General features: G+C 43.4%; 1 protein-coding gene and 1 long non-coding RNA gene across 2 annotated transcripts in view; both read left to right on the forward strand.

The window, feature by feature from the left end:
* The window catches only part of LOC138854916 (uncharacterized), a 415,629-nt gene that overhangs the window by 176,826 nt on the left and 212,716 nt on the right, over nt 1-26,087 (forward strand). The gene's annotated exons all lie outside the window — the stretch shown is intronic.
* Nucleotides 2,625-25,645, forward strand: LOC128700141 (mucin-22). The gene is made up of 6 exons (XM_053793112.2): nt 2,625-2,768; nt 8,588-8,707; nt 11,374-14,515; nt 16,458-16,599; nt 20,670-20,880; nt 24,519-25,645. Exons 1-5 carry the CDS (start codon nt 2,653-2,655, stop codon nt 20,831-20,833), a joined length of 3,684 nt encoding a protein of 1,227 aa, XP_053649087.2. The 5' UTR covers nt 2,625-2,652; the 3' UTR covers nt 20,834-20,880; nt 24,519-25,645.

Consider the following 26,087-nt stretch of genomic DNA (forward strand, 5'->3'; position numbering starts at 1 on the left):
TGTGTGTGTGTGTGTGTGCGTGCGCGTGTGTGTGTATGTGTGTGTGCGTGTGCGTGTGTGCGTGTGTGCGTGTGTGTGCGTGTGTGTGTTTGTGCGTGTGTGTGCGCGTGTGTGCGTGTGTTTGTGTGCGTGTGTGTGTGCGCGTGCGTGTGTGTGTGTGTGTGCATGTGTGTGCGTGTGTACACTCACCTATTTGTACTTACCTATTTGTGGTTGCAGGGGTCGAGTCATAGCTCCTGGCCCCGCCTCTTCGCTGATTGCTACTAGGTCCTCTCTCTCCCTGCCCCATGAGCTTTATCATACCTCGCCTTAAAACTCTGTATGGTTCCCGCCTCCACTATGTCACTTTCTAGGCTATTCCACGGCCTGACTACTCTATGACTGAAGAAATACTTCCTAACATCACTTTGATTCATCTGAGTCTTCAACTTCCAATTGTGACCTCTTGTGTCTGTGTCCCTTCTCTGGAACATCCCGTCTTTGCCCACCTTGTCTATTCCGCACAGTATTTTATATGTCGTTATCATGTCTCCCCTGACCCTCCTGTCCTCCAGTGTCGTCAGGCCTATTTCCCTCAACCTTTCTTCGTAGGACAATCCCCGTAGCTCTGGGACTAGTCTTGTTGCAAACTTTTGCACTTTCTCTAATTTCTTGACGTGCTTGACTAGGTGTGGATTCCAAACTGGTGCTGCATACTCCAGTATGGGCCTGACGTAAATGGTATACAGAGTCTTGAACGAATCCTTACTGAGGTATCGGAACGCTATCCGTAGGTTTGCCAGGCGCCCGTATGCTGCAGCAGTTATCTGATTAATGTGCGCCTCAGGAGATATGCTCGGTGTTATACTCACCCCCAGATCTTTTTCCTTGAGTGAGATTTGCAGTCTTTGGCCATCTAAACTATATTGTGTCTGCGGTCTTCTTTGCCCTTCCCCAATCTTCATAGCTTTGCATTTGGCAGGGTTAAACTCAAGGAGCCAGTTGCTGGACCAGGCTTGTAGCCTGTCCAGGTCTCTTTGTAGTCCTGCCTGATCCTCATCCGATTTGATTCTTCTCATTAACTTCACATCATCTGCAAACAAGGACACTTCTGAGTCTATCCCTTCCGTTATGTCGTTCACATATACCAAGAACAGCACAGGTCCTAGGACTGACCCCTGTGGAATCCCGCTTGTCACAGGCGCCCACTCTGACACCTCGTCACGTACCATGACTCGTTGTTGCCTCCCTGTCAGGTATTCTCTGATCCATTGCAGTGCCTTTCCTGTTATGTGTGCCTGATCCTCTAGCTTTTGCAGTAACCTCTTGTGAGGAACTGTGTCGAAGGCCTTGCAGTCCAAAAAAATGCAGTCGATCCACCCCTCTCTCTCTTTTGTCTTACTTCTGTCACCTTGTCATAAAACTCTAGTAGGTTTGTGACACAGGATTTTCCTTCCCTGAAACCGTGCTGGTTGTCAATTATACACTTGTTTCTTTCCAGGTGCTCCACCACTCTCCTCCTGATGATCTTCTCCATGACCTTGCATACTATACACGTTAGTGATACAGGTCTGTAGCTTAGTGCCTCATGTCTGTCTCCCTTTTTAAAAATTGGGACTACATTTGCCATCTTCCATACCTCAGGGAGTTGCCCAGTTTCAAATGATGTGTTGAAGATCTTTGTTAATGGCACACACAATATCTCTGCTCCCTCTTTAAGGACCCACGGAGAGATGTCTGGTCCCACCGCCTTTGAGGTGTCAAGTTCGCATAGCAGCTTCTTCACCTCCTCCTTGGTTATATGTACCTCATCCAGCACTTGCTGGTGTATCCCCCTGTTCTGATTTCCTGGCGTCCTACTGGTTTCCACTGTAAATACTTCTTTAAATCTCGTGTTGAGCTCCTGACATACCTGTCGGTCGTTTCTTGTGAATTCCCCATCACCCTTCCTCAGTCTGATTACCTGGGCCTTGACTGTTGTTTTCCTCCTGATGTGGCTGTACAACAGCTTCGGGTCTGTCTTGACTTTCGATGCTATGTCATTTTTATATTGTCGCTGAGCCTCCCTTCTTATCTGTGCATATTCGTTTCTGGCTCTTCGGCTAATCTCTCTATTTTCCTGAGTTCTCTGTCTTCTGTACCTTTTCCATTCTCTAGTATACCTAGTTTTTGCCTCCCTACACTTTTGAGTGAACCAAGGACTCGTTCTGTGTGTGTGTGTGTGTGTGTGTGTGTGTGTGTGTGTGTGTGTGTGTGTGTGTGTGTGTGTGTCTCACAATCGTGAGGAAAAGTGCTAATGCTGATTTTTTTATAAACAGACATAATATTAATGTTTTAAGTGTCGGCTGTACTGACTGTACTTAATCCGATACCAGAGAAATGGTCGATACTTCGGCCCATAACGAATATATATATATATATATATATATATATATATATATATATATATATATATATATATATATCTATATATATATATATATATATATATATATATAATAAATTCCCAACACCGAAAAATAAGAGGAGTGACTTATGTCTAACAGCCAGATGGCTTATTGTAAAGATCTCAAACGTGCGTTTTCCCACGTTTAAAAATGTGGCTGTAGTTATGGGTTGCTTCAGTCCACGTGGTGGGAGGCAGAGGTGAATGTTATCAGAAGATAAGTGTTGATGGTGGGAGGTGATTGTCTCTCTCCAGCCAGTCTGTCAGTTTGTCAGTCTGGTGCACCAGGAGCTGCGCAGTTTCTCCCCGTGTTTCCCCTGTTTTCGATTCTTCTTTGCCTGTTGTGAGTTGGGTTGTGCTTGTGTTGATCTGTTTGTCTTGTTAGCCGGTCTGTGCTAAACCCTGTTGAACTGTCTGTCTCCTTTACGTGTTTTGGGTTTACCTGTGGTAGAGCCCGTTGACCTGTTTCGCTCTCCCTCGCCTGTTGTGAATTTACCTATCCCGGAACTCGTTATCCACCTGCCTCTGTTTATTTTCCTTTTGCAAGTTAACCCGTGCCTAAACCTTTTATCCCGTTGTAAGTTCGCCTATGTGTAAACCATCTATCCTCTTGCTAGTTTACTTCTCAGTTTACCTATGCCAGAGCTCGTTTTGTACTCGTCTAGCCTCGTCAAGTTCTCTGCTAAATAGAATTACCTAATTTGGCGTTGCTAAAGTCTGTCGAAAAGTGCTACCCCCGTGTTCCTGTTTCCTGGCACAGGTGTTTGAGGGCTGTTACGTGCATGTGTTCTGTGAATGACGCGCCCTCCAAACAGCTCGCGTGTTTCAGGGTTCAGGTGTTATGAGTATTTAAGATCTTTCGTGAGTCTACACTGTTATTGACTCACATGTATGTCTGAGCACATGTGTTATGGGGGTTCATGAGCCTTTGTGCATGGAATATCTGATAATTAACTTATACCGGAAACTGATAAATAAATCAGAGAACGGTTGGGGTTTGAGCCCACGGCGAGTGAGTCCCAAAACTCAGACCAGTGCGCTAACCATTCGGCCGTGATCGGTTTGCAAAAGTGTTATTGCGAATGAAGCCGCTGTTTCAGCCTCCAAGGCTGTGGTGGCTAGGCTGACCAGCCTAGATGGAGTACCCCAGTCCGAGACTAGACATGCCAGGCAAGGCCAGCCATGGTTTCAAAACCACATCCGTTTTGTGATTTTGCTTGTAATCGTGTTATTACGATTTCACGAGTCCATTACCATGACTGTATATATTTATATATATATATATATATATATATATATATATATATATATATATATATATATATATATATATATATATATATATTAATCAAATTTCGCAAACCAAGCGATACAAGATGCAAAACAACCACGGGGGGAGTAGAATGACAGCTCTAGGCATTTCGTGTTGCAATCAACACATCATCAGGAACTTGCAAAATTGCAGAAAAGAGGAGAGTTTCCACGCAGATACGTTCCCCAGAGGACCTTCACTAGAGTGAGCGAGAAAGGGAGGGAGAGAGGAGAGGGTACCGGAAGTGCCCACAGGCACAACAGCCAGAAGGATGAATATTATAGCATTAGAAAAATCCCACGAGCATTGATATTGTAACCTAAACTAAATTAACGTGTCAATAATATTCCGCTATGACAATAACTTTAAATGCGTATATAAATATATTGTCTGTGACACAGAAGTCACTGGCAATTATACTGTGTCCTCCACAGGAAACGTGTTCTTTAAATGAAGAGAGAAAACCCTAGCATATAGAGGGAAGACTTCTAAAAGTTAATTAACAGGAAACAGGGCTCATTAACATATGGGGGGGGGGAGGCATTTGCAATAAGAAGATGGCCACCGATATTCATCCCACATAATTCTGAGGCAAACTCTGGCTCAACCTTCAGAAACTGCAGGAAAAAAGGCATTAATTCCTCGGCGATGCATTCATATAAAAGCCCAATTTTAAACTGTGTAATATTGCTTCAACTAAAAACGCATCTAATTTGAACAGCCCATCACTGATATTGTATAATGACTGCCTATCATACTTAATAATTGCCGATTCTACAATATTCCTTTCAAGCCAGGAGGAACAAGGAAAGATGATTCTCGCTTCCAGCCAATTTGCAAGGTCATTACAGGCTCTAATATGGTTGAAAATCGCGTTCGACTCCTGTGGTATACGTATGGAATAGCAGTGCTGGTACATTCTCACCTCCAGTGACTTTCCAGTTTGTCCCAAATAGGAGAGGCTGGAACCTTTGCAACTTCACGGACTGTTAGAAGCATCCTGGTAAAGAATGCACCCCAACAACGTGTTGGTGGTGTCTATAGAGTTGGGCTTTCTATATAATAGTATGTCATTGATGTCATCTATGGTTTTGTACATGCACTTGTAGAAACAAAGATAATATTATTATTATTATTATTATTATTATTATTATTATTATTATTATTATTATTATTATTATTATTATTAATATCAATCGGAATCTGTGAGCAGCACAGCCACCAGAATGCTAGGTTGTTAGGAAAATGGAGACAGATGCAACTAATGTGATATTTTATTGTGGCAACGTTTCGCTCACTACCGAGGGAACAATACTCATCCCGGTAGAGGTAGGGGAAATAGTGGCGGTAGTTGTGGTAGCCACAACAGTGTCACGAGGTATCCTGGTACTCACTTCTAAGCTGCTCAAGACATAAGATTGTTACACGTCCACCTGTACCTCAGTTTGCTGAGGTACAACCTGAAAGAAAAGAATTCGATTCATGTGAAATACTTGGGTGCTTTTCTTTGAAGACCACCGAGGCCTGGTCTCAGACTGAGCCGCGGGGGCGTTGACCCCCGAAACCCTCTCTAGGTATACCCATTGGTGTTTTCAACTCAACACAGAGATATGTAAAACCAGTGTGAGATAAGGTAATCAGTCGTCCCCTCAGTTTTGCATAGCTGTACCCACAAGCCGTGGAAGATGAGGTAATCGGTCCCTCAGTCTGGAAACTGATTCTCAGTGTCTTAGTCTCAGTGAAACTGAAAGCAGAAGCATCAATCCACAGGATTATGGGTGGCAATGGAGCAAGTTGAGTAGTTTAGGCAGGATCAGAATTGTTATCCTTACCTCTAAAATTATAGATAACAGATGATAGGTATTTAATAGGAGAGACATCCCTCATAATTGGCTTGGAATTTGAAGTCCACCCACCTACTTTAAACTGTCCTACTCACAATACATATACTATGTAGCATTCCACTCATACAAAGGCCAAATACACGTAATGACACACTCCCACTCACAAAGGCCATCAGCAGGTAACATTTAATCATGAAAGCATCCCACCCTCTCCCTCGGGGCCATTGTAATACCTAATGGTCAGTTTCATTACAATAAGCCCCAAAGAAAAACCAAAACATTTTTATTGTTGAAAGTCAGAGGTCACTCTGGCGTTGCGATCATTAGAGAGTCTTTACATGTCTGTGTTGGGAGTGTGCGCCATGGTGTAGTAAAGAGTGGTAAAGGGGATAGGAGGGAGGCACGTACGTAAGGATTGTTGACGCTGCTGTCAGGTTAAGCACACTCCGGTTTGGCCAGTGCCTGGATGAGGGACGGCCCCTTCTGTGGACGGAACAGTTCTTCAAACTGTTCTTTGCTAAGAACAGTTTGAAGAAATGGCTTTGTCTAGTAAAGAATAATACTGTTTCTGATGCCAACGTTTCACAGATTTAATAAACGAAATGTATGGTTAATTAAGTCAAATTAAAATTACATTGTAGATTTTGTGTGTGAGTGCGCGCGCGCGTGTGTACACTCGCCTAATTGTACTTACTTAATTGTGGTTGCAGGGGTCGATTCGTAGCTCCTGGCCCCGCCTCTTCACTTGTAGCTACTAGGTTACTCTTCCTGCTGCATGAGCTTTATCATACCTCTTCTTAAAGCCATGTATGGGTCCTTCCTCCACTACATCACTTCCCAGACTATTCCACTTCCTGACAACTCTGTGACTGAAGAAATGCTTCCTAACATCCCTGTGACTCATCTGAGTCTTCAACTTCCATTTGCGACTCCTTGTTACCGTGTTCCATCTCTGGAAGATGAGTGTGTGTGTGCGTATGTGGATATTTGTGTATGTGTGTGTAATATAACACAAATATACGAGGATCATTACTTAAGTTATAACAACAACGTTTGATTGTGAAAATTACTGTAAACTTGGATCATTCGAAATACGTGGTTAAAAGCGCACAAATAAACGGCATATGGCCTCGTGAGATTTAACATATGTCCAAGTGTCCGAAGGGAACAACAGATAAGCAAAATAAAAAATAACTCATTTGCATCATTCAGTTCTCTTTAATCTTGAAAGAAAGGTAATATACCCGCTGCAGAGACTGTGCAGCTGCCATTCATCAACCTTAACAGTGCTCTGTCGTCCCCAGCGCTCTGAGGTGGTCTGAACACTGCCGTCCCCAGCGCTCTAAGGTGGTCTGAACACTGCCGTCCCCAGCGCTCTAAGGTGGTCTAAACGCTGACTGCTCTACCTGCTGTAAGGATGATGCCAGCCACGGTCATTTCAGTACGTTTCTTGCTGAACGACGTAGGTGTGGTTGCTGCTGCAGCAATGATTTGTTGACTTGTGCATTCACGGTTCCACCGTAGTGGTTAACGCTCTGGACTCTGAATTTTAGAACTCACTCGCCATGGGTGCAACCCCCATCCATTCCGTGGTTTATTGAATAAAACAGAACGAATCAAATAAAGCGTGCCAAAGTTTTTTTGGCTGGTCTATTCCCTTCGGATCCTGCGCATATGTAGATATGTACATAGAGGATCCCAAAATAAGCAAGTTTATTTATGTATACACAAATACAGTTAGATTATCGTACATAGCAGCAGTGGAAATAAGCCAAAGTGACTTGTTTCCACTGGGGTCCTTTAGAAGGGGATCAGAATTTATAGATCAATCTTTTGATTGTCTGCCTCCATATGAGCTATTATTGAACATTGATAAGTGCTCATTATGCTTTAATTATTCATGTATGTATGTATATATGTATGTATGCCAACACTGGTTTGTTGGACCGGGAACCTGAGAATACTGGGCTGGATCTCTGACGATTGTCAGACCACAGAATCGAGGCTCAGCGAGCCTTTTAATCCATTGGATTAAAAAAAAAAAGTCTCCAGTGGGTAAAATATTAAATATATCCAAAGTGTTGTACTCGTTTCTTTACCTCGCACTGTATCGGGATTAATGCTAATTATTTGTGCCATGTTATCACTGAAGTTTCTTGGAAGTTTAAATCCAACAAGTGCAGTTTAGGTACCTTTGAATGCTTCTTTATCATTATTGTGTGGAGTAGTCTTATCGCCGCATCAACCCTGGGTACAGGCGATAACAAGAGGCTGGTGATATCAAGTATTTCCACTATCTACAACACACAACTGTAATTGAAACGTTGTTACGAGATCTGTTTTTTAAGGATTCAGCTTCTACAATACCAACACTGGTGTGTCTCCTCCCTAACTTCCCCCAGACGCTGCCTCTTCAGTACCAACACTGTAGTCTCCTTGCTAACTTCCCCCAGACGCCGCCTCTTCAGTACCAACACTGGTGTCTCTCCTCCCTAACTTCCCCCACACGCCTCAATGACGCCATAACTATCACCATAACCTTATTACTCACTAAATGTAACTAGCGATCTAGTATAATTTTTGAACTCGCATATCTCGTTCTGTATCTCACAATTCAATCCGCTTAAGACTGTGACTATGGGTGGAGACGTATAGAAAGTTCTCCGTACATCTGTTGCCAGCGAACTGAGGAAACTCACATAAAAGCGGAAACAGTGCAGAAAGAAACTGTATATTCCGATCTCCATCCGAGGTCATCTTCAGCAGTACAGGAGAGATGCCTGGGCGCTATCGGACTGTTGTCAGTGCCAAAATTTGTTAAGCTTTAAAATAAAGAAAAGTAGAATCATCTTTAGCCCCTAAATTCGTTGTAAATGAAAAGTATTTCCTAATAACCCAGTAATTCAAATTCGCATTAATTTTTTTTTTCATATTCATCGTATTTTCTTTGTCACAGTCTCTTCTCAGACAATTTGTAAATGTAGACTTTATATATACCTCTGGTAGCGTCAGCGTGAGGATGCCTCTCTACAAAGGTACACTGGAGGTGGAAGGAGCACTAGTGGACGACCCTGTCATTCACATCTTCGACTACAGTCCCTCAGACCATCTCAATGACACGTGCAGGTGAGTGTGTGTGCTTGGGGAAAGGATGGTCAAGGTGTGTGTGGAGGGGGAGAGGGGGGAGAAGGAAGTGTGAGTGGGTGGGGGAGTGCACACACAAGGCTCAAACATGGATTTCCCATTGGAAGAAGTTTAAAATGGACTTATTGTTGTCACTGGTTGTATTAAAGGTACTCTCACCCCACCTGTAGAATAAATTAGTGGTTCAGGTTCCAGCTGCATGCAGTCTAGTGCTATTCCAGGCATAAATATGGCTACAACCTTCGTTTCTGTATTTATTTGGTCGCGTTCTCCTGGAGTTATAGCTTTGCGCTGGCACATTTAGTGTGTCCTGTTCTCAGGATCTTTAAGTGATTCTGGAGACGTCGTTCTAGATCTCTTCAGTGAGGAGCTGGGTGTCCACTCACCTGTTTAAGGTAGATTGAATTTTCTTGGACCGCAAAGAAGGCTTTCGACACAGTACCGCATAAGAGATTGGTACAAAAGCTACAGAAACAGGCAGGAATAGAGCTGCAATGGACCAGAGAATACCTGACAGGAAGGAAACAACGAACCCGGTGAAAGTTTAAGGCTTAGACTCAATGAACATTCTCTCTTGCACTACTTTTTTTGCAAATGAGAGGGAAGAGAACCTCTGCTTATCAGACGGGGCTGACCCAGCCCTCATCTATCCTGGAGAGTAAATTAAATTTGCAGCTTGGAAGATCAAATTCTCTCCCTGCCTTTCTTGCTTGATGAAAAATGCTAGCCAGTAGTGGATGGGAAGTTATAAGCGCCGAGGTATGGTGATCATCTTGATCCTTGATGGTAAAACATCGTTAGTGAAGGATCAAAGTAAGCAAGAATAAATTTTGATTTTTTTTTTTTACACATCAGTTTTACAAGCTAAGAACTGTTTCACTACTTCAGCTTATTTTCAAAGCATAGCTATATCTTAAGATGTGCTATCATCCCCTGGATGCCACCTGCTTACTGTTAGGTGGCAAGGAGCTGGTGTGAGGAAACGTGCCCAACGTTTCCATCCGTGCCAGGGATCGAAACGCGGACATTCAGTGCGTGTGCTGACTGTACTGCCAACCGAGCCACTCGAAACGCTCCAGGTCAGCATAAAAATGTCACTGGTATTATCTCATCCTCGCATCTCTCATCCAGGATGCTGGCCACAGTGGAATCTTATTCGCAGTTTACTTGTATTCAGAGTTCTCTGCACACTCGTGTCATAAACGATTCCATAAAGTGATTCCAGAGTGACTGATGTGTCTTCTCACCTAGCGTGAAGACTCGTGAGTTTTGTTTGTGTCTGGGCCAGATCTGTGTCCTGGGCCAGGTCTTTGTCCTGGGCCAGGTCTTTGTCCTGGGCCAGGTCTTTGTCCTGGGCCAGGTCTTTGTCCTGGGCCGGGTCTGTGTCCTGGGCCAGGTCTATGTCCTGGGCCAGGTCTTTGTCCTGGGCCAGGTCTTTGTCCTGGGCAGGTCTTTGTCCTGGGCCAGGTCTGTGTCCTGGGCCAGGTGTGTGTCTGGGCCAGGTCTCTGTCCTGGGCCAGGTCTGTCTGGGCCAGGTCTGTGTCTGGGCCAGGTCTGTGTCTGGGCCAGGTCTGTGTCCTGGGCCAGGTCTGTCTGGGCCAGGTCTGTGTCCCGTGTAAATAAAACGGTAGATACAGAGGTGAAAACTGATGTACCAAATGTGATCCATAGCACACTCTTCCCTTATGACTTTGAGCGCTACAATCATCAGATTGTCCCTGGGATGCTGCAGGCTCAGTGAACTCGACAGAGGAGCAGCAAACGATATAGACTCTGCAGGACGTGTTACGAAGATATCTCAGCGTCCACCTACCATACAATACGCGTCCGCTTAAGTACTAAAGCTATTTTTATTGAGCTTTTCTCCCCATAATACAAACACTATATTATATAAACATTATTACAATGCAGTATCCTGCATAATACCGAGGTTGAGACTAGGGAAAACACAAACACAAACACACATACTTACCTACCTCTTTCACTGTCTCCTGTGTCTATGGGGATCATGCTCCTCTCAGTGCAGCTTGGGGTACGCAGTTGGCTGTGACATATTTTAAACGTCTGTCTGCAAGTTTACCCTCCAGGACGCTGTTTCAGTTAACTGTATTAAAGTTTTTATTAACTGGCAATATTTTAACTTCGTAAATGGTCCAAGTTGGACCGAAACGTCGTCATAAGCTTCTCTCTTATGTACAGGTTATCTGTGTATTGTTCCAGTCACGGTATTGTGCCTTTTTGTTCTGTTTAACATTTAGTGCCTGATGTAAGTGTGGCTGAGTTTAATCACTGACGGTGTAACTACCGTGTCCGTGTATTTAATAGAGTGTAGCAGCGTTATATATATGTAATAGATTTCAGAATGATTATTTGGTCCCTGCGTTCTTTAAGTCATTCCTTCCTCCTCCAAACTTCTGCTTTGAACAGATAAGACAGTTGTAGATATAAATCCAAAATCTACCCCTGTTAACCCTCTCAGGACCTATTTCCTAGGCCTACAGTGCATCCAAATGTTCTTGCACTACCGTCCATAGGATGGATTTGAGGAGCACAAGAAACTAGCACCTTTTCTTTCTCGCTTCCTGCTCCTTTCCAGCTTGTCGCCTCTACACCTCTCACTCCTTTACATCCCGCACCTCTTCCTCCAGATCCACCTCCCGAAAACAGCTGTTGGCGGTTGACTCCTGTATCTACATACGCCGCTGTAACTTAGTGAGGATCAAGGCTCGTGAGGCCGCCAGAGAGGCGAGAGGCGGAACCCGAACTTCAGAACGTGACTCGAAGACTTCAAAAAGTAAAGCAAGAACATCAGAGAGTGAAGCAAAGGCTTCGAAAGGGAAGACACGAACGTCTGAAAGTGAAGCAAAGGCTTCGAAAGGGAAGACACGAACGTCTGAAAGTGAAGCAAAGGCTTCGAAAGGGAAGACACGAACGTCTGAAAGTGAAGCAAAGGCTTCGAAAGGGAAGACACGAACGTCTGAAAGTGAAGCAAAGGCTTCGAAAGGGAAGACACGAACGTCTGAAAGTGAAGCAAAGGCTTCGAAAGGGAAGACACGAACGTCTGAAAGTGAAGCAAAGGCTTCGAAAGGGAAGACACGAACGTCTGAAAGTGAAGCAAAGGCTTCGAAAGGTAAGACACGAACGTCTGAAAGTGAAACAAAGGCTTCAAAAGGGAAGACACGAACGTCTGAAAGTGAAACAAAGGCTTCAAAAGGGAAGACACGAACGTCTGAAAGTGAAACAAAGGCTTCAAGAGGGAAGACTCGAACCTTTGAAAGCGATTCTAAGACGTCGAGAAATGGGACACGAACATCAGAGTGTGAAAGAAAAGTTGCAGGAGATAAAGGAAATATTTCAGAGAGCGAATCGAAGCCCTCAAAAATTGGAATCAGAACATCTGAGAGTGAATCAAAGGCTTCAAAAAGTTATAGTAAGACCAGAACCTCTGAAAGTGATTCGAAGCCCAAAAGAAATAGGATCAGAACCTCTGAAAGTGCTGGTATGGCTAGAACTTCTGAAAGTGATCCGAAACCCTCAAGATATGGGATCAGAACCTCTGAGAGCGAATCAAAGTTTTCAAGAGATGGCGCTAAGAAACAAAAGCTCAAGTCTACGTCTTCCGACGATAGGATCAGGATGTCAGAAAGAGAATCAAAGGGCACTGAGGGTGGAGTCGAAGCCTCAAAGAGCGAAATCAAAGCATCAGCTAGCGAATCAAATGCTATAGAGAGCATTGTCAGAGCATCAGTCAGCGTATCAGAAGCCACAGAGAGTGGAACAATAGCATCAGAGGCCACAGAGAGTGGAACAATAGCATCAGAAGCCACAGAGAGTGGAACAATAGCATCAGAGGCCACAGAGATTGGAACAATAGCATCAGAAGCCACAGAGAGTGGAACAATAGCATTAGAAGCCACAGAGAGTGGAACAATAGCATCAGAGGCCACAGAGAGTGGAACAATAGCATCAGAGGCCACAGAGAGTGGAACAATAGCATCAGAGGCCACAGAGAGTGGAACAATAGCATCAGAGGCCACAGAGAGTGGAACAATAGCATCAGAGGCCACAGAGAGTAGAACAATAGCATCAGAAGCCACAGAGAGTGGAACAATAGCATCAGAAGCCACAGAGAGTGGAACAATAGCATCAGAGGCCACAGAGAGTAGAACAATAGCATCAGAAGCCACAGAGAGTGGAACAATAGCATTAGAAGCCACAGAGAGTGGAACAATAGCATCAGAGGCCACAGAGAGTGAAACAACAGCATCAGAGGCCACAGAGAGTGGAACAATAGCATCAGAGGCCACAGAGAGTGGAACAATAGCATCAGAGGCCACAGAGAGTGGAACAATAGCATCAGAGGCCACAGAGAGTGGAACAATAGCATCAGAGGCCACAGAGAGTGGAACAATAGCATCAGAGGCCACAGAGAGTGGAACAATAGCATCAGAGGCCACAGAGAGTGGAACAATAGCATCAGAAGCCACAGAGAGTGGAACAATAGCATCAGAAGCCACAGAGAGTGGAACAATAGCATCAGAAGCCACAGAGAGTGGAACAATAGCATCAGAAGCCACAGAGAGTGGAACAATAGCATCAGAGGCCACAGAGAGTGGAACAATAGCATCAGAAGCCACAGAGTATGGAACAATAGCATTAGAAGCCACAGAGAGTGGAACAATAGCATCAGAGGCCACAGAGAGCATCAGAGGCCACAGAGAGTGGAAAGCATCAGAGGCCACAGAGAGTGGAACAATAGCATCAGAGGCCACAGAGAGTGGAACAATAGCATCAGAGGCCACAGAGATTGGAACAATAGCCACAGAGAGTGGAACAATAGCATCAGAGGCCACAGAGAGTGGAACAATAGCATCAGAAGCCACAGAGAATGGAACAATAGCATCAGAAACAATAACATCAGAAGTCACAGAGAGTGGAACACTAGCATCAGAAGCCACAGAGAGTGGAACAATAGCATCAGAAGCCACAGAGAGTGGAACAATAGCATCAGAAGCCACAGAAAGTGGAACAATAACATCAGAAGCCACAGAGAGTGGAATAATAATATCAGAAGCCACAGAGAGTGGATCAATAGCACCAAAAGCCACAGAGAACGGAACAATAGCATCAGAAGCCACAGAGAACGGAACAATAGCATCAGAAGCCACAGAAAGTGGAACAATAACATCAGAAGCCACAGAGAGTGGAACAATAACATCAGAAGCCACAGAGAGTGGAACAATAACATCAGAAGTCACAGAGAGTGGAACAAGAGCACCAAAAGCCACAGAGAGTGGAACAATAGCATCAGCTGCCCCAGACAGTGGAACAATAGCATCAGAAGCCACAGAGAGTGAAACAATAGCATCAGAAGCCAGAGAGAGTGGAACGGTAACATCAGAAGCTACAGAGAGTGGAACAATAACATCAGAGAGCAAGTTCAGACCTTCAGAGCGTGGTGATATTACGTCAGAACTTCAGTCAAAGACTCTGAAGGAAACAGCCATAACCCAGAAAATCGAACCAGAAAGAAAAAATAAGGAAGGACAGGAGACGGCAAGAATCAGCAGCAAAGGAAGCAGCGAGAAGGAAGACTGTGTGGGAGGGGATGTCTCAGCAGCTACTACCAGTGAGGACAAGAAGACAGCGAGTACGAGAGGTACCCATGATAGTGCCCAGAAACGAGGAGGAAAGTTCACCTTGGAAGAAGGGTATGAGTTCAAGGGTTATATCTTGAAGTGCCCGAACGGTCCCTATGACTACGCGATCAAGCTCTGGGATGAAGGAAGGGTGAGTGTTGATTGTAGTGTGTCAGTGTTGTGGCCTGCCCTTGTGATATATTGTCTTGAAAATGGTATAAAACACCGATAAGTTGATTAAGACATATGTGCAACAGTTGATTATCTTCATTGTTGAAATGTTTCGCCTACACAGTAGGCTTCGTCAGTCAAATACAGAGGCAGCAGGTGTAGTAGTGAGATGGAGATTTATGAGTCCATCAGCCTAGAAAGATACACTTAAAGCCCTAATAATTTTAAAGGGGTGGACCAGTAAGCCAGCGGAAGGCGTCAGTCAGATAACCAAAAGCTCCAGCTGTGGGTCATCACATGGCTAAGACCCGCGTCAGGAAAAACTTGTCCTATTTCCTGACAAACCTTACATAACCTAACCTTCAGCCTGGAGAAGATTTGAGCTCCATGGAGTTGAACTCTTCTCCAGACTGAGGGACTGACCACCTCAAGTACTATTTCTCCAAGATTGACGGACTGATTGCATCACCACTTCACTGCTACATCTGCTGCCTCTGTATTAACTCAAGAAGCCTACTATGTAGGCGAAATATTTCAGCCATCAAGATACCCCGCAGCTGCACATGTCTTTAACCATCCACCATAATGTGTGTGTAACGTTACAAATACTGTGCGGGGGGGGGAGGGGGGATGGTGGGGGACTGATGAAGCTACACACTTGTTTCTGTTGTGAAAAGTAGTGACGCAAGTTATTGCCAGAGGTTGTTGTATGATCTTGTGTGGGACGGACCTGAATGTCTGCTGATCTTTCTGCTCTTCCTTTCAATGCTATTCTGTTTATCGGTCTTTTTTTCATTTGCCTCTTTGCTGCTTTCTTCTTTCTGAGTCCTCTCTCTCTCTCTCTCTCTCTCTCTCTCTCTCTCTCTCTCTCTCTCTCTCTCTCTCTCTCTCTCTCTCTCTCTCTCTCTCTCTCTCTCTCGTTCCGTTTGTGCCTTAACCTTTCTGGTCATCATAGTAATCTCAAGAGATTTCTTGAAAGTTTGCATTCATTTATTCCTTTTATTCTCTTCATCTTCCTCCTCCTCTTCATTTTTTATAATTCTGGAAAATATCTGAACATAATTGACCTGTCATACATTTTAGCGTACGATACCCATTATGTAATGATAACCTAGAAAGCCGTACCACAGCTAAGTTAGTCAATGACTCTCTATCTCCACCTTGACACATTCTTAACCTTTGTAACACAGGATGTTGCACTCGTAGGAGGCCCCAAGTTATCGTTTACTACAGATATACACACAACAGTGTTACAACTACGGGAGTACCAACTCGGGACACCTGCGTGTGCAACACTGTAGTTTATAACACTTGTAAATATTCCCTTTAAACCGCTTGTTACTCCTTTATTTGTCGCAATTTTCATCTATTATTTTGTCTGAGCTTCTGTTTTTTTTTACCATTTTTAACTATTTACTCCATTACTCCATCTTTCTAACGCCATCTTGCTTCATAGCTTCTCTATTACGCGAGTTTTTCGTTTTTATTGTTACGACTTCGCTAGATATTTGCAGCTCCCTAATTCTTCCTCTAGCACATATTATTTCTCAAGCGATTTCGTGTTTCACACTGGTGATTCCAGATTTATCTCTCACAGCTTCTCCTCACTCTGATATTACGTATCTCCTCCCTCACCCTGACATTTCACATTTCCTACCCAATCCTTCTCTGACTTTTCTACTGACTTCAATTTGCATTCCTATGCTGACACAACTTAACCTCACTCTTTTCATTCATAGCAACAGCAAAATCAAAGTAATTTTGATCACTATACTGCGCAAACGTTCCATATCGCCCACACTCGGTCACTACTGTTGACACAATCAAATATTGATCAATATTCTTGAAGGTTTTTTGGGTCACATTAAGTTGACACCATTTTAACCCCGAGGTGTGGCCCTTGGGCGGCCCCGTTCCTGCAGGAGGCGCCCGAAGAGCTTGAGAACTACCCCTTGGAGGAGGAGGAGGTGCCAGGACTGGTGGTGGACAGGAACGGTGACTACCTCACTGTAGCTTGTGGCTCTAACATCGCCTACGCCACGAGACAAAGCTTTCTCTCAGCTGGTGAGAACCTAAGTCTTCCTTCTCTACACAATACACACACACCCGGACATAGAGAGGAAATTACGACGACTTTTCGGTCCTGCTTGGACTATTTGAAAAGTCGGTGTGAATTTGTAAATGGTCCAAGTTTGACCGAAACGTCTTCGTAAGCTCCTCTCTCCTATTGTGCATTGTTCCATTCACGGTATTGTGCCTCTTTGTCCCCATCACTATAGTTTATGTTCCATTATTTTTTTAATCCCCAGGTTGTATGACCCCTACGGATTTATCGCTTACTCATGAACACAAACGAATCAAAATCCTGAATTAAACCCAGGTGCACCTGGGTATTTAAATTTAAATTTTGTATTTCATGATTTTTTCATTAATCTTTAAATAATATATACCATGATGAATAGGTAAAATTGGTCAATTAGCAAGAACTCGTTTAAAATTAAGTCCTTTCTAAAATTTTCTCTTTTACGTCTAAAGATAAATTTTTTTTCATTTACATTAATGTAAAAATTAATAATTTTATACCAAAAGAACCTTAGAAAACTTAAATAACCTTATTGTAACTAACCCAATGTAATTGAGTCGAAGCCAACTAAATATAATTTAGATAAGTTTGCAATAATTTCGCTTGCCTTATTCGGCAAGAAGAGCATTGCTATTCAAGCCAAAATCACAAGTTTTACCTATTCGGCACGATATATATATATATATATATATATATATATATATATATATATATATATTATATATATATATATATATATATATATATATATATATTATATATATATATATATATATATATATATTTATATATATATATATATATATATATATATATATATATATATATATATATATATATATATATAATGTATATATTATATATAATTTTTTTTTTAAATACAACACCCTCATTTTATTTTTAAACTATCTGGGACTTTCCTCCAAATTTATTTAATTTTTATGTTTTTATTGATTTATTTTTATTCATTCTTTGTGATTTATTTGGCCATTTTTTGTGGTAAAGGTTTAATTTATTAGCCATTGCGGACGTCATCTGAAATAGCCATTATATGATTTTAAATCATCAGAATTAAAGCTGGATAATTTAGCTACGACCTAAAGTCTTGTTTACAGAGTCGTGTGTGTTAGTGTCATCCAACTGAGATGTAAACAAAATGGTCTTTGAAGTTTGCTAAACGTGTTAATACTCCTAAGTTTATCTAGAAGCTCGGTGTATATACACCGAAAGACATGCACTCCCGGTGGATATACGCTGAGAGATATACGCCTCTTGTTGTATATACGTTCAGAAATATGCACTTCTTAGTGTGCATTCGCTGAGAGATATACGCCTCTCGGTGTATATATGCTGAGGAACATGCATTTCTCGGTATAAATACGCTGTGAGACATACACCTCTCATCGTATATACACAGAGAGACCGTCTGATGTATATACACAGAGACATAACGTCAATGTATATATCCTTTCCATTGTGCTACCCATCACAGAGGGTATTTAGCTAGTTAGGTGCTAACGTCGCTTCCTACAACTGCTTCCAGATGGTTCAAGTTTAGGTCGTTTGGTAGTTAGTGGTAGTTAGGGACCCCCTCCTGCCTTCCCTTGTCATTAACTGAGGTATCTTGGGAGAGCTAGCGGAGAGAGGGAACGGGAAGAGCTAATTGGAAAGGGAAAGGAGAGAGTGGGAGAGATTTGAAAATAAGGGGAAGGAAGTATGGAGGAAGGGTGGGGGATTAGAGAGAGAGAGAGAGAGAGAAAGAGAGAATGAAAGAGAGAGAATGAGAGTGTGTGAGTTAGTTCTTAGCTTGTAAATACAGTAAAGCTTGGTGTACCCTTGTAATTCCATTGTGTAAGAAAAAAAAAGAAAGGGAGGGGAAGGAAGAGAGATGGAGGAGTTTGAGAAAAAGTGAGACACATTCAAGGGACTACGATCATTAAGTATCCCTGAAGGAATACTTTCGAGTGGATACCGAAGTTTTTCCTGCTCTTCTTCCTCCAGTATTTTCATTAATAACTCGAGAACTCGGCGATCAAGACACTGGTAGCTGAGGATTCCTTTTAATGCGACATTTCTCCCGAGGTTAGGCTTGATCAAGTACGCAGGAATGAACAAATGCATCGCCTTATTGCCCACCATATGGTGGGCAATGTGGCGATGCAATTATGGCAATGCATTTGTGGCAGTGCATTTGTGGCAATGCAGTTGTGGCGATGCATTTGTGGTGGGTACCTATTGCCCATGTGGTGGGCAATAGGTGTAGGCAATATGTACATTCCATTGTTTTGTTTACTGGTTCTGGTGACGTGGATCAGTGCTGATGAGGTGGATCAGTGCTGGTGAGGTGGATCACTGCTGGTGAGGTAGATCACTGCTGGTGAGGTGGATCACTGCTGGTGAGGTGGATCACTGCTGCTTCCAAAAGGATTTCACCAGACGCCCTAAACCCAGAACTACTTGCACAGCAGGAATAATACAGCATACCGTGTGGTGGTTACGGTAGATTTTACGTTGGAGAGACTGGCAGAGACCCTCAGACACGCCTTCTGGAACATAAACATGCCTGCAAAAGGGATTAAACCAACAATCCATCCGTAGCCCATCGCCAGTCTTCCACGTCATGTTCTGGGAAAGAGCATATTGCTACACCACCAGAACGACAGCACCACCAAGAAAAACAGTGGAATGTAAAAATCTTATATCATAATTTTTAAAGGGGTGGAGGGGTAAGCCAGCGGAAGACCTCGGTCAGATGACCAAAAGCTCCAGCTGCGTGTTATCATATGAATAACACCCGCGTCAGGAAACGCCCTGTTTTCCGACAATCTTTGCCAAACCTAACCTAGTGGAATGTACATGATGACTGCACCAATTGCCCACATTGCCCACGATTTATATAGTAAGGATAATAAACTTATTCACCTGACTCCCACCAATACCTGACCTCACCAAGACTTGATCTCACAATTTATGACCTCGTATTTAACCTGTCTTTCTCCGAACCTGACCTCATGGCGCACAATACTCATTCTTTTATACTTGATAAAGCCAATGATGGGCGAAACGTTTTATTCAAAGAATTCTCTGCTACCTGGGTCCAACCAAAAGGGGAAATGGCAAATGGGTCTTTACTGGCTCAAAAATTGCTTAAATTGATTACACGGGTTGCTGGGAATCGAACCGGCGGTAGGAAAAAAAAAAGTTTACGAGTTCTCGGCTCTACCCAGGAAAGGGTTCGTCATTTCTCGCCTCGAGTTCGATCCCTCGCTATCAACTGCTGAGTTACAACAGAATATTACAGATCTAGGGTAACATATTATGCTAATTTTGTAATGATATTTTGTTACAATATTCTCATGATAATGATAATTTGCAGATAGGCCTAACATTATCATTGTTCCCATCCATGCCACTTTTTCTTCTTTACTGACTTCTTTCCCCATTCCTTCCCAGCTTTATTTCGCATCTAGTAAACCCTTTATCCTCTCTTTTATCCTCCCTTTTATCCCTCGTTTATCATCCACTTTATTCTCTCCTTTATCCCTTCCTTTATCCCTTTATCATCCCATTTATCCTCCCCTTTATCCTCCTTTTTAACTTCTCGTTTATTTTCCCTTTTATTCTCCCTTTGCTAACCTCACACAAAATAACTCATGGGATTTTTTTCTTCTCTTGTCTCCTCAATCGTTCCTAGATTTTGCGACCTATTCCCTCGTATGAAGTCAGTCTTCTACTGCTCTCTTCTATCTATCCTCTTCTACCCCCTCTCCCCATTTATCTGTCTAGCCTTTCCTTTACGCCTGTCTCCCCATCTCCCTGTTATCACTTTCTCCCCATCTCCCTGTTATCACTGTCTCCCCATCTCCCTGTTATCACTGTCTCCCCATCTCCCTGTTATCACTGTCTCCCCATCTCCTTGTTATCACTGTCTCCCCATCTCCCTGCTATCAATGTCTCCCCATCTCCCAGTTATCACTGTCTCCCCATCTCCCTGTCATCACTCCGTCTCCCCATCTAAGCTCATGACTGACCCTCGTCGCCCCTCCTTCAGGTGTTAACCCAGACCTCTTGGTACTGCCCTTCAGTCGTCTCCGTGTGTCGCTGACCAGGGCACTCACCCGCCCTCAGGAAGTGCCCGCTGCTGCCTGGGTGGCTCACCCTACGCAGATCCTCATCCTTGCTCACCCACCCACTCACCAGAGCCACCCACAGTAATACTGTGGGGGACTGTGTGTGGGAGTGATCGCCAATCTACATACTCAGTAAACATTAAATGCCCTATTCAATATTTTTCGTGTATCTGTGACTAAGAAATATTGTATTTTCTATTATTACAAGAAGTATTTACAAGAATAAAACAGAATAATACTGTGTGGGAGGGATCAGCAGTCTTTTTAGTAAATATTAATTTAAATAGCATTAACCTTGGTAACTAATACCGATGAATTGGTTTAAACATTTGAATAAACACTAGGACATATTTTTTAGAAAAATTTTCGGTCCTGAGACCTTGATCAAGGTCTCAGGACCGAAACGTTTCCTAATAAACATGTCCTAATGCTTCCTCACCTGCCTTTTTAAATTAAATGCCCTATATAATACCTATTATTTCTGTTTGTGTGACTAACACACACAGTATTGTCTCATATTGTCCTCATATCAGACATAAACAGAGATATACACCACAGCACCGTATCATCCTTTGCGGATGATACTAGGATCTGCATGAGGCTGTCATCTGCTGAGGACGCGGTTAACCTCCAAGAAGATATAAACAAAGTTTTCCAGTGGGCAACGGTAAACAATATGATGTTCAATGAGGACAAATTCCAACTACTCCGTTATGGAAAACTGGAGGAGATAATAACTAGAACAGAGTATACTACTGACTCCGGCCATACAATAGAGCGGAAAAATAATGTAAGGGACCTGGGAGTAGTAATGTCTGAGGATCTCACTTTCAAGGATCACAACAGTGCCACGATCGCACGTGCAAAGAAAATGATAGGATGGATAATGAGAACTTTCAAAACGAGAGATGCCAAACCCATGATGATCCTTTTCAAATCACTTGTTCTCTCTAGGCTGGAATACTGCTGTACATTAACATCTCCATACAAAGCAGGTGAAATCGCAGATCTAGAGAGTGTACAGAGATCCTTTACTGCACGTATAAGTTCTGTCAAGCACCTTAACTACTGGGAACGCTTGAAAGCACTTGACTTGTACTCGTTGGAACGCAGGAGGGAGAGATATATCATAATCTACACTTGGAAAATCTTGGAAGGAATGGTCCCAAATCTGCACACAGAAATCACTCCCTACGAAAGTAAAAGACTGGGCAGGCGATGCAAAATGCCCCCAATAAAAAGTAGGGGCGCCATTGGTACACTAAGGGAAAGCACCATAAGTGTCCGGGGCCCAAAACTGTTCAACAGCCTCCCATCAAGCATTAGGGGAATTGCCAATAAACCCCTGGCTGCCTTCAAGAGAGAGCTGGACAGATACCTAAAGTCGGTGCCGGATCAGCCGGGCTGTGGCTCGTACGTCGGACTGCGTGCGGCCAGCAGTAACAGCCTAGTTGATCAGGCCCTGATCCATCGGGAGGCCTGGTCATGGACCGGGCCGCGGGGGCGTTGATCCCCGGAATAACCTCCAGGTAACCTCCAGGTAGTTCATGCAACATCTGCACTAAATAACACACTCTTAAGAGTGGAATGTCAGTTGCAGCATTGATCAAGTCTCAGACTTAAGTGTTGCATCACTACTCTCTCCCATGAAGTGTGATATGTCTTTCATGCACTAAACCATAACTTTCTGTTCTTGACACATGTGGTTATATATCCTCGTCACGTATCCTCGTCACGTATCCTCGTCACGTATCCTCGTCACGTATCCTCGTCACGTATCCTCGTCAAGTATCCTCGTCACGCATCCTCGTCACGCATCCTCGTCACGTATCCTCGTCACGTGTCCTCGTCACGTATCCACGTCACGTATCCTCGTCACGTATCCTCGTCACGTATCCTCGTCACGTATCCTCGTCACGTATCCTCGTCACGTATCCTCGTCACGTATCCTCGTCAAGTATCCTCGTCAAGTGTCCTCGTCAAGTGTCCTCGTCACGTATCCTCGTCACGTATCCTCGTCACGTATCCTCGTCAAGTGTCCTCGTCAAGTGTCCTCGTCACGTATCCTCGTCACGTATCCTCGTCACGTATCCTCGTCAAGTATCCTCGTCAAGTATCCTCGTCAAGTATCCTCGTCACGTATCCTCGTCACGTATCCTCGTCAAGTATCCTCGTCAAGTATCCTCGTCAAGTATCCTCGTCACGTATCCTCGTCACGTATCCTCGTCACGTATCCTCGTCACGTATCCTCGTCAAGTATCCTCGTCACGTATCCTCGTCACGTATCCTCGTCAAGTATCCTCGTCAAGTGTCTCGCGTCATGTTTCAATTTATTCAAACATTTCCATATATTTTTTTGCCAATTTATCGTTCCTTTGTAATTAAAATACTTTTTCTTAGTCTTCATGCTGAAGAATTTTCTCCAATACTTTTTTTGGGACAAACTTTGAAAATTCTTGAAAGAATTTATCCCATAGTGAAGGAATTTCTCGGCCTCTCGTAAGAAAGTGTCGGAAATATGACATCATTCGTTATATACCTCCTGAGGTACGATATCCTTCGTTATATACCTCCTGAGGTACGATATCCTTCGTTATATACCTCCTGAGGTACGATATCCTTCGTTATATACCTCCTGAGGTACGATATCCTTCGTTATATACCTCCTGAGGTACGATATCCTTCGTTATATACCTCCTGAGGTACGATATCCTTCGTTATATACCTCCTGAGGTACGATATCCTTCGTTATATATCTCCTGAGGTACGATATCCTTCGTTATATACCTCCTGAGGTACGATATCCTTCGTTATATACCTCCTGAGGTACGATATCCTTCGTTATATACCTCCTGAGGTACGATATCCTTCGTTATATACCTCCTGAGGTACGATATCCTTCGTTATATACCTCCTGAGGTACGATATCCTTCGTTATATACCTCCTGAGGTACGATATCCTTCGTTATATACCTCCTGAGGTACGATATCCTTCGTTATATACCTCCTGAGGTACGATATCCTTCGTTATATACCTCCTGAGGTACGATATCCTTCGTTATATACCTCCTGAGGTACGATATCCTTCGTTATATACATACAGAAGAATGGTATATTTTATATACGTCTGTCTGCCTGAAGATTTTTTTCGGGGGTCAATGCCTCCACGGGCTAGGCCCAGACCAGGCCCAGACCAGTCCCAGACCAGGCTCAGACCAGTCCCAGACCAGGCTCAGACCAGTCCCAGACCAGGCCCAGACCAGTCCCACCACGCAAGAACATTATCTGGCTCCCTCTTATAGACCCCCAGGAATCAAGAGCCTTTAACTGGCATCAAGGCAGCTTCCAGGCAGCTTCCAAGAACGGCGAGAACTCAGATCAGTTTTCCAGCTCAGTCTGAGAAATACTTTCGGGACAGTTATAGGGACTGATATTGTATAATTTGCAGGAAGGTAATATAATCTGTTATTGTAGTTACTTTAAATAAAAATGTAATCCAGGAAAATGCTTCACATCGTTAAGGTCTAATTAAAAGCGTTCTGTTATATTTAATTTGAAATCCCATTGATAATTGCAATTGTATTCGCTGTACTGCAGTGTGATGTTGCATGAGAACAGTGAATGTTGCAGCTACTGTGAGCTACGTTGAATGTTCTTGATGAATGTTGCGACTATGTTTCATACTGAATGTTCAGTGTTGTTCAGCAACACTGAACATTCAGAAAAACTTTGAAAAACAACTCACTAATTTAGCCGTTTATTTGTTGCAGGTGAGATCACAGGAGTAACTTGAAGGCCTCTCTCTCTCTCTCTCTCTCTCTCTCTCTCTCTCTCTCTCTCTCTCTCTCTCTCTCTCTCTCTCTCTCTCTCTCTCTCTCTCTCTCTCTCTCTCTCTCTTTCTCTCTCTCTTTCTCTCTCTCTTTCTCTCTCTCTCTCTCTCTCTCTCTCTCTCTCTCTCTCTCTCTCTCTCTCTCTCTCTCTCTCTCTCTCTCTCTCTCTCTCTTTCTCTCTCTCTCTCTTTTTCTCTCCCTCTCTTTCTCTCTTTCTCTCTCTCTCTCTCTCTCGATACATCGTTATCTGTTTACTGTTGTGGATAGAATTAACGGCTCGCTGTCCTCCTGTTTGCCGCTGCTGAAGGAAATGACGTCACTACTACTGTTTCTGCCTGTTGAGGGTAATAACGGCAAGCGCTGCTTCTGTTTACTGCTTCTGAAGGAATTAACGGCATCACCCTTCCCTGTTTCTGTTAATGGTAACAGCATGCTCTCTTGTTTACGACTGTTGAGTCTTAACGGCATCTTCTGTTTACTTCTGTTTATGAAACTAACGGCACCGCTCCTGTTTACTGCTGTTGAAGAAACGGCACCTCTCTTGTTGACAGCCGCTGAGGAACCTAACAGTACCTCTCCTGTTTCCGCTGTTAAATAAACGGCACCTCTCCTGTTTACCGCTGTTGAAGAAACGGTACCTCTCCTGTTTTCCGCCGTTGTGGAAACGGTACCTCTCCTGTTTACCGCCGTTGTGGAAACGACATCTCTCCTGTTTACCGCTGTTGAAGAAACGGTACCTCTCCTGTTTACCGCCGTTGTGGAAACGGTACCTCTCCTGCTTACCGTCGTTGTGGAAACGGTACCTCTCCTGTTTACCGCCGTTGTGGAAACGACATCTCTCCTGTTTACCGCTGTTGAAGAAACGGTACCTCTCCTGTTTACCGCCGTTGTGGAAACGGTACCTCTCCTGTTTGCCACTGTTGTGAAAAAGGCAACTCTCCTGTTTTACAATTTTTATTATTTAAAATTAGTAATAATGACTATAAATACATCAGGATAATACATCATGTAATATCTCAAAATATTAATATCGTTTTGTCTATCGGTAATAAAATATTTTTGGAATTTTTAAGGATTTTATTTTCAAAATGGAAATTTTTGTATAACCGATTTTTTAGCCATGGTAATTTTACAGAGCTGGGATAGATGTGGGATAGATGTGGGATAGATGTGGGATAGATGTGGGATAGATGTGGGATAGATGTGGGATAGATGTGGGATAGATGTGGGATAGATGTGGGATAGATGTGGGATAGATGTGGGATAGATGTGGGATAGATGTGGGATAGATGTGGGATAGATGTGGGATAGATGTGGGATAGATGTGGGATAGATGTGGGATAGATGTGGGATAGATGTGGGATAGATGTGGGATAGATGTGGGATAGATGTGGGATAGATGTGGGATAGATGTGGGATAGATGTGGGATAGATGTGGAATAGATGTGGGATAGATGTGGAATAGATGTGGGATAGATGTGGAATAGATGTGGGATAGATGTGGGATAG

Source organism: Cherax quadricarinatus, chromosome 74 (genome assembly GCF_038502225.1).
Source record: "Cherax quadricarinatus isolate ZL_2023a chromosome 74, ASM3850222v1, whole genome shotgun sequence".
Classification (NCBI taxonomy): Eukaryota; Metazoa; Arthropoda; class Malacostraca; order Decapoda; family Parastacidae; genus Cherax; species Cherax quadricarinatus.

Bases quoted from the DNA above. Each gene is read 5' to 3' on its own strand.
- LOC128700141 (XM_053793112.2), top strand. From the start codon at position 2,653: ATGGTGGGAGGTGATTGTCTCTCTCCAGCCAGTCTGTCAGTTTGTCAG. The intron at 8,708-11,373 runs GTGAGTGTGTGT...CTCTTCCTCCAG, and splicing joins CATCTCAATGACACGTGCAG to ATCCACCTCCCGAAAACAGC. The intron at 14,516-16,457 runs GTGAGTGTTGAT...CCGTTCCTGCAG, and splicing joins AGCTCTGGGATGAAGGAAGG to GAGGCGCCCGAAGAGCTTGA.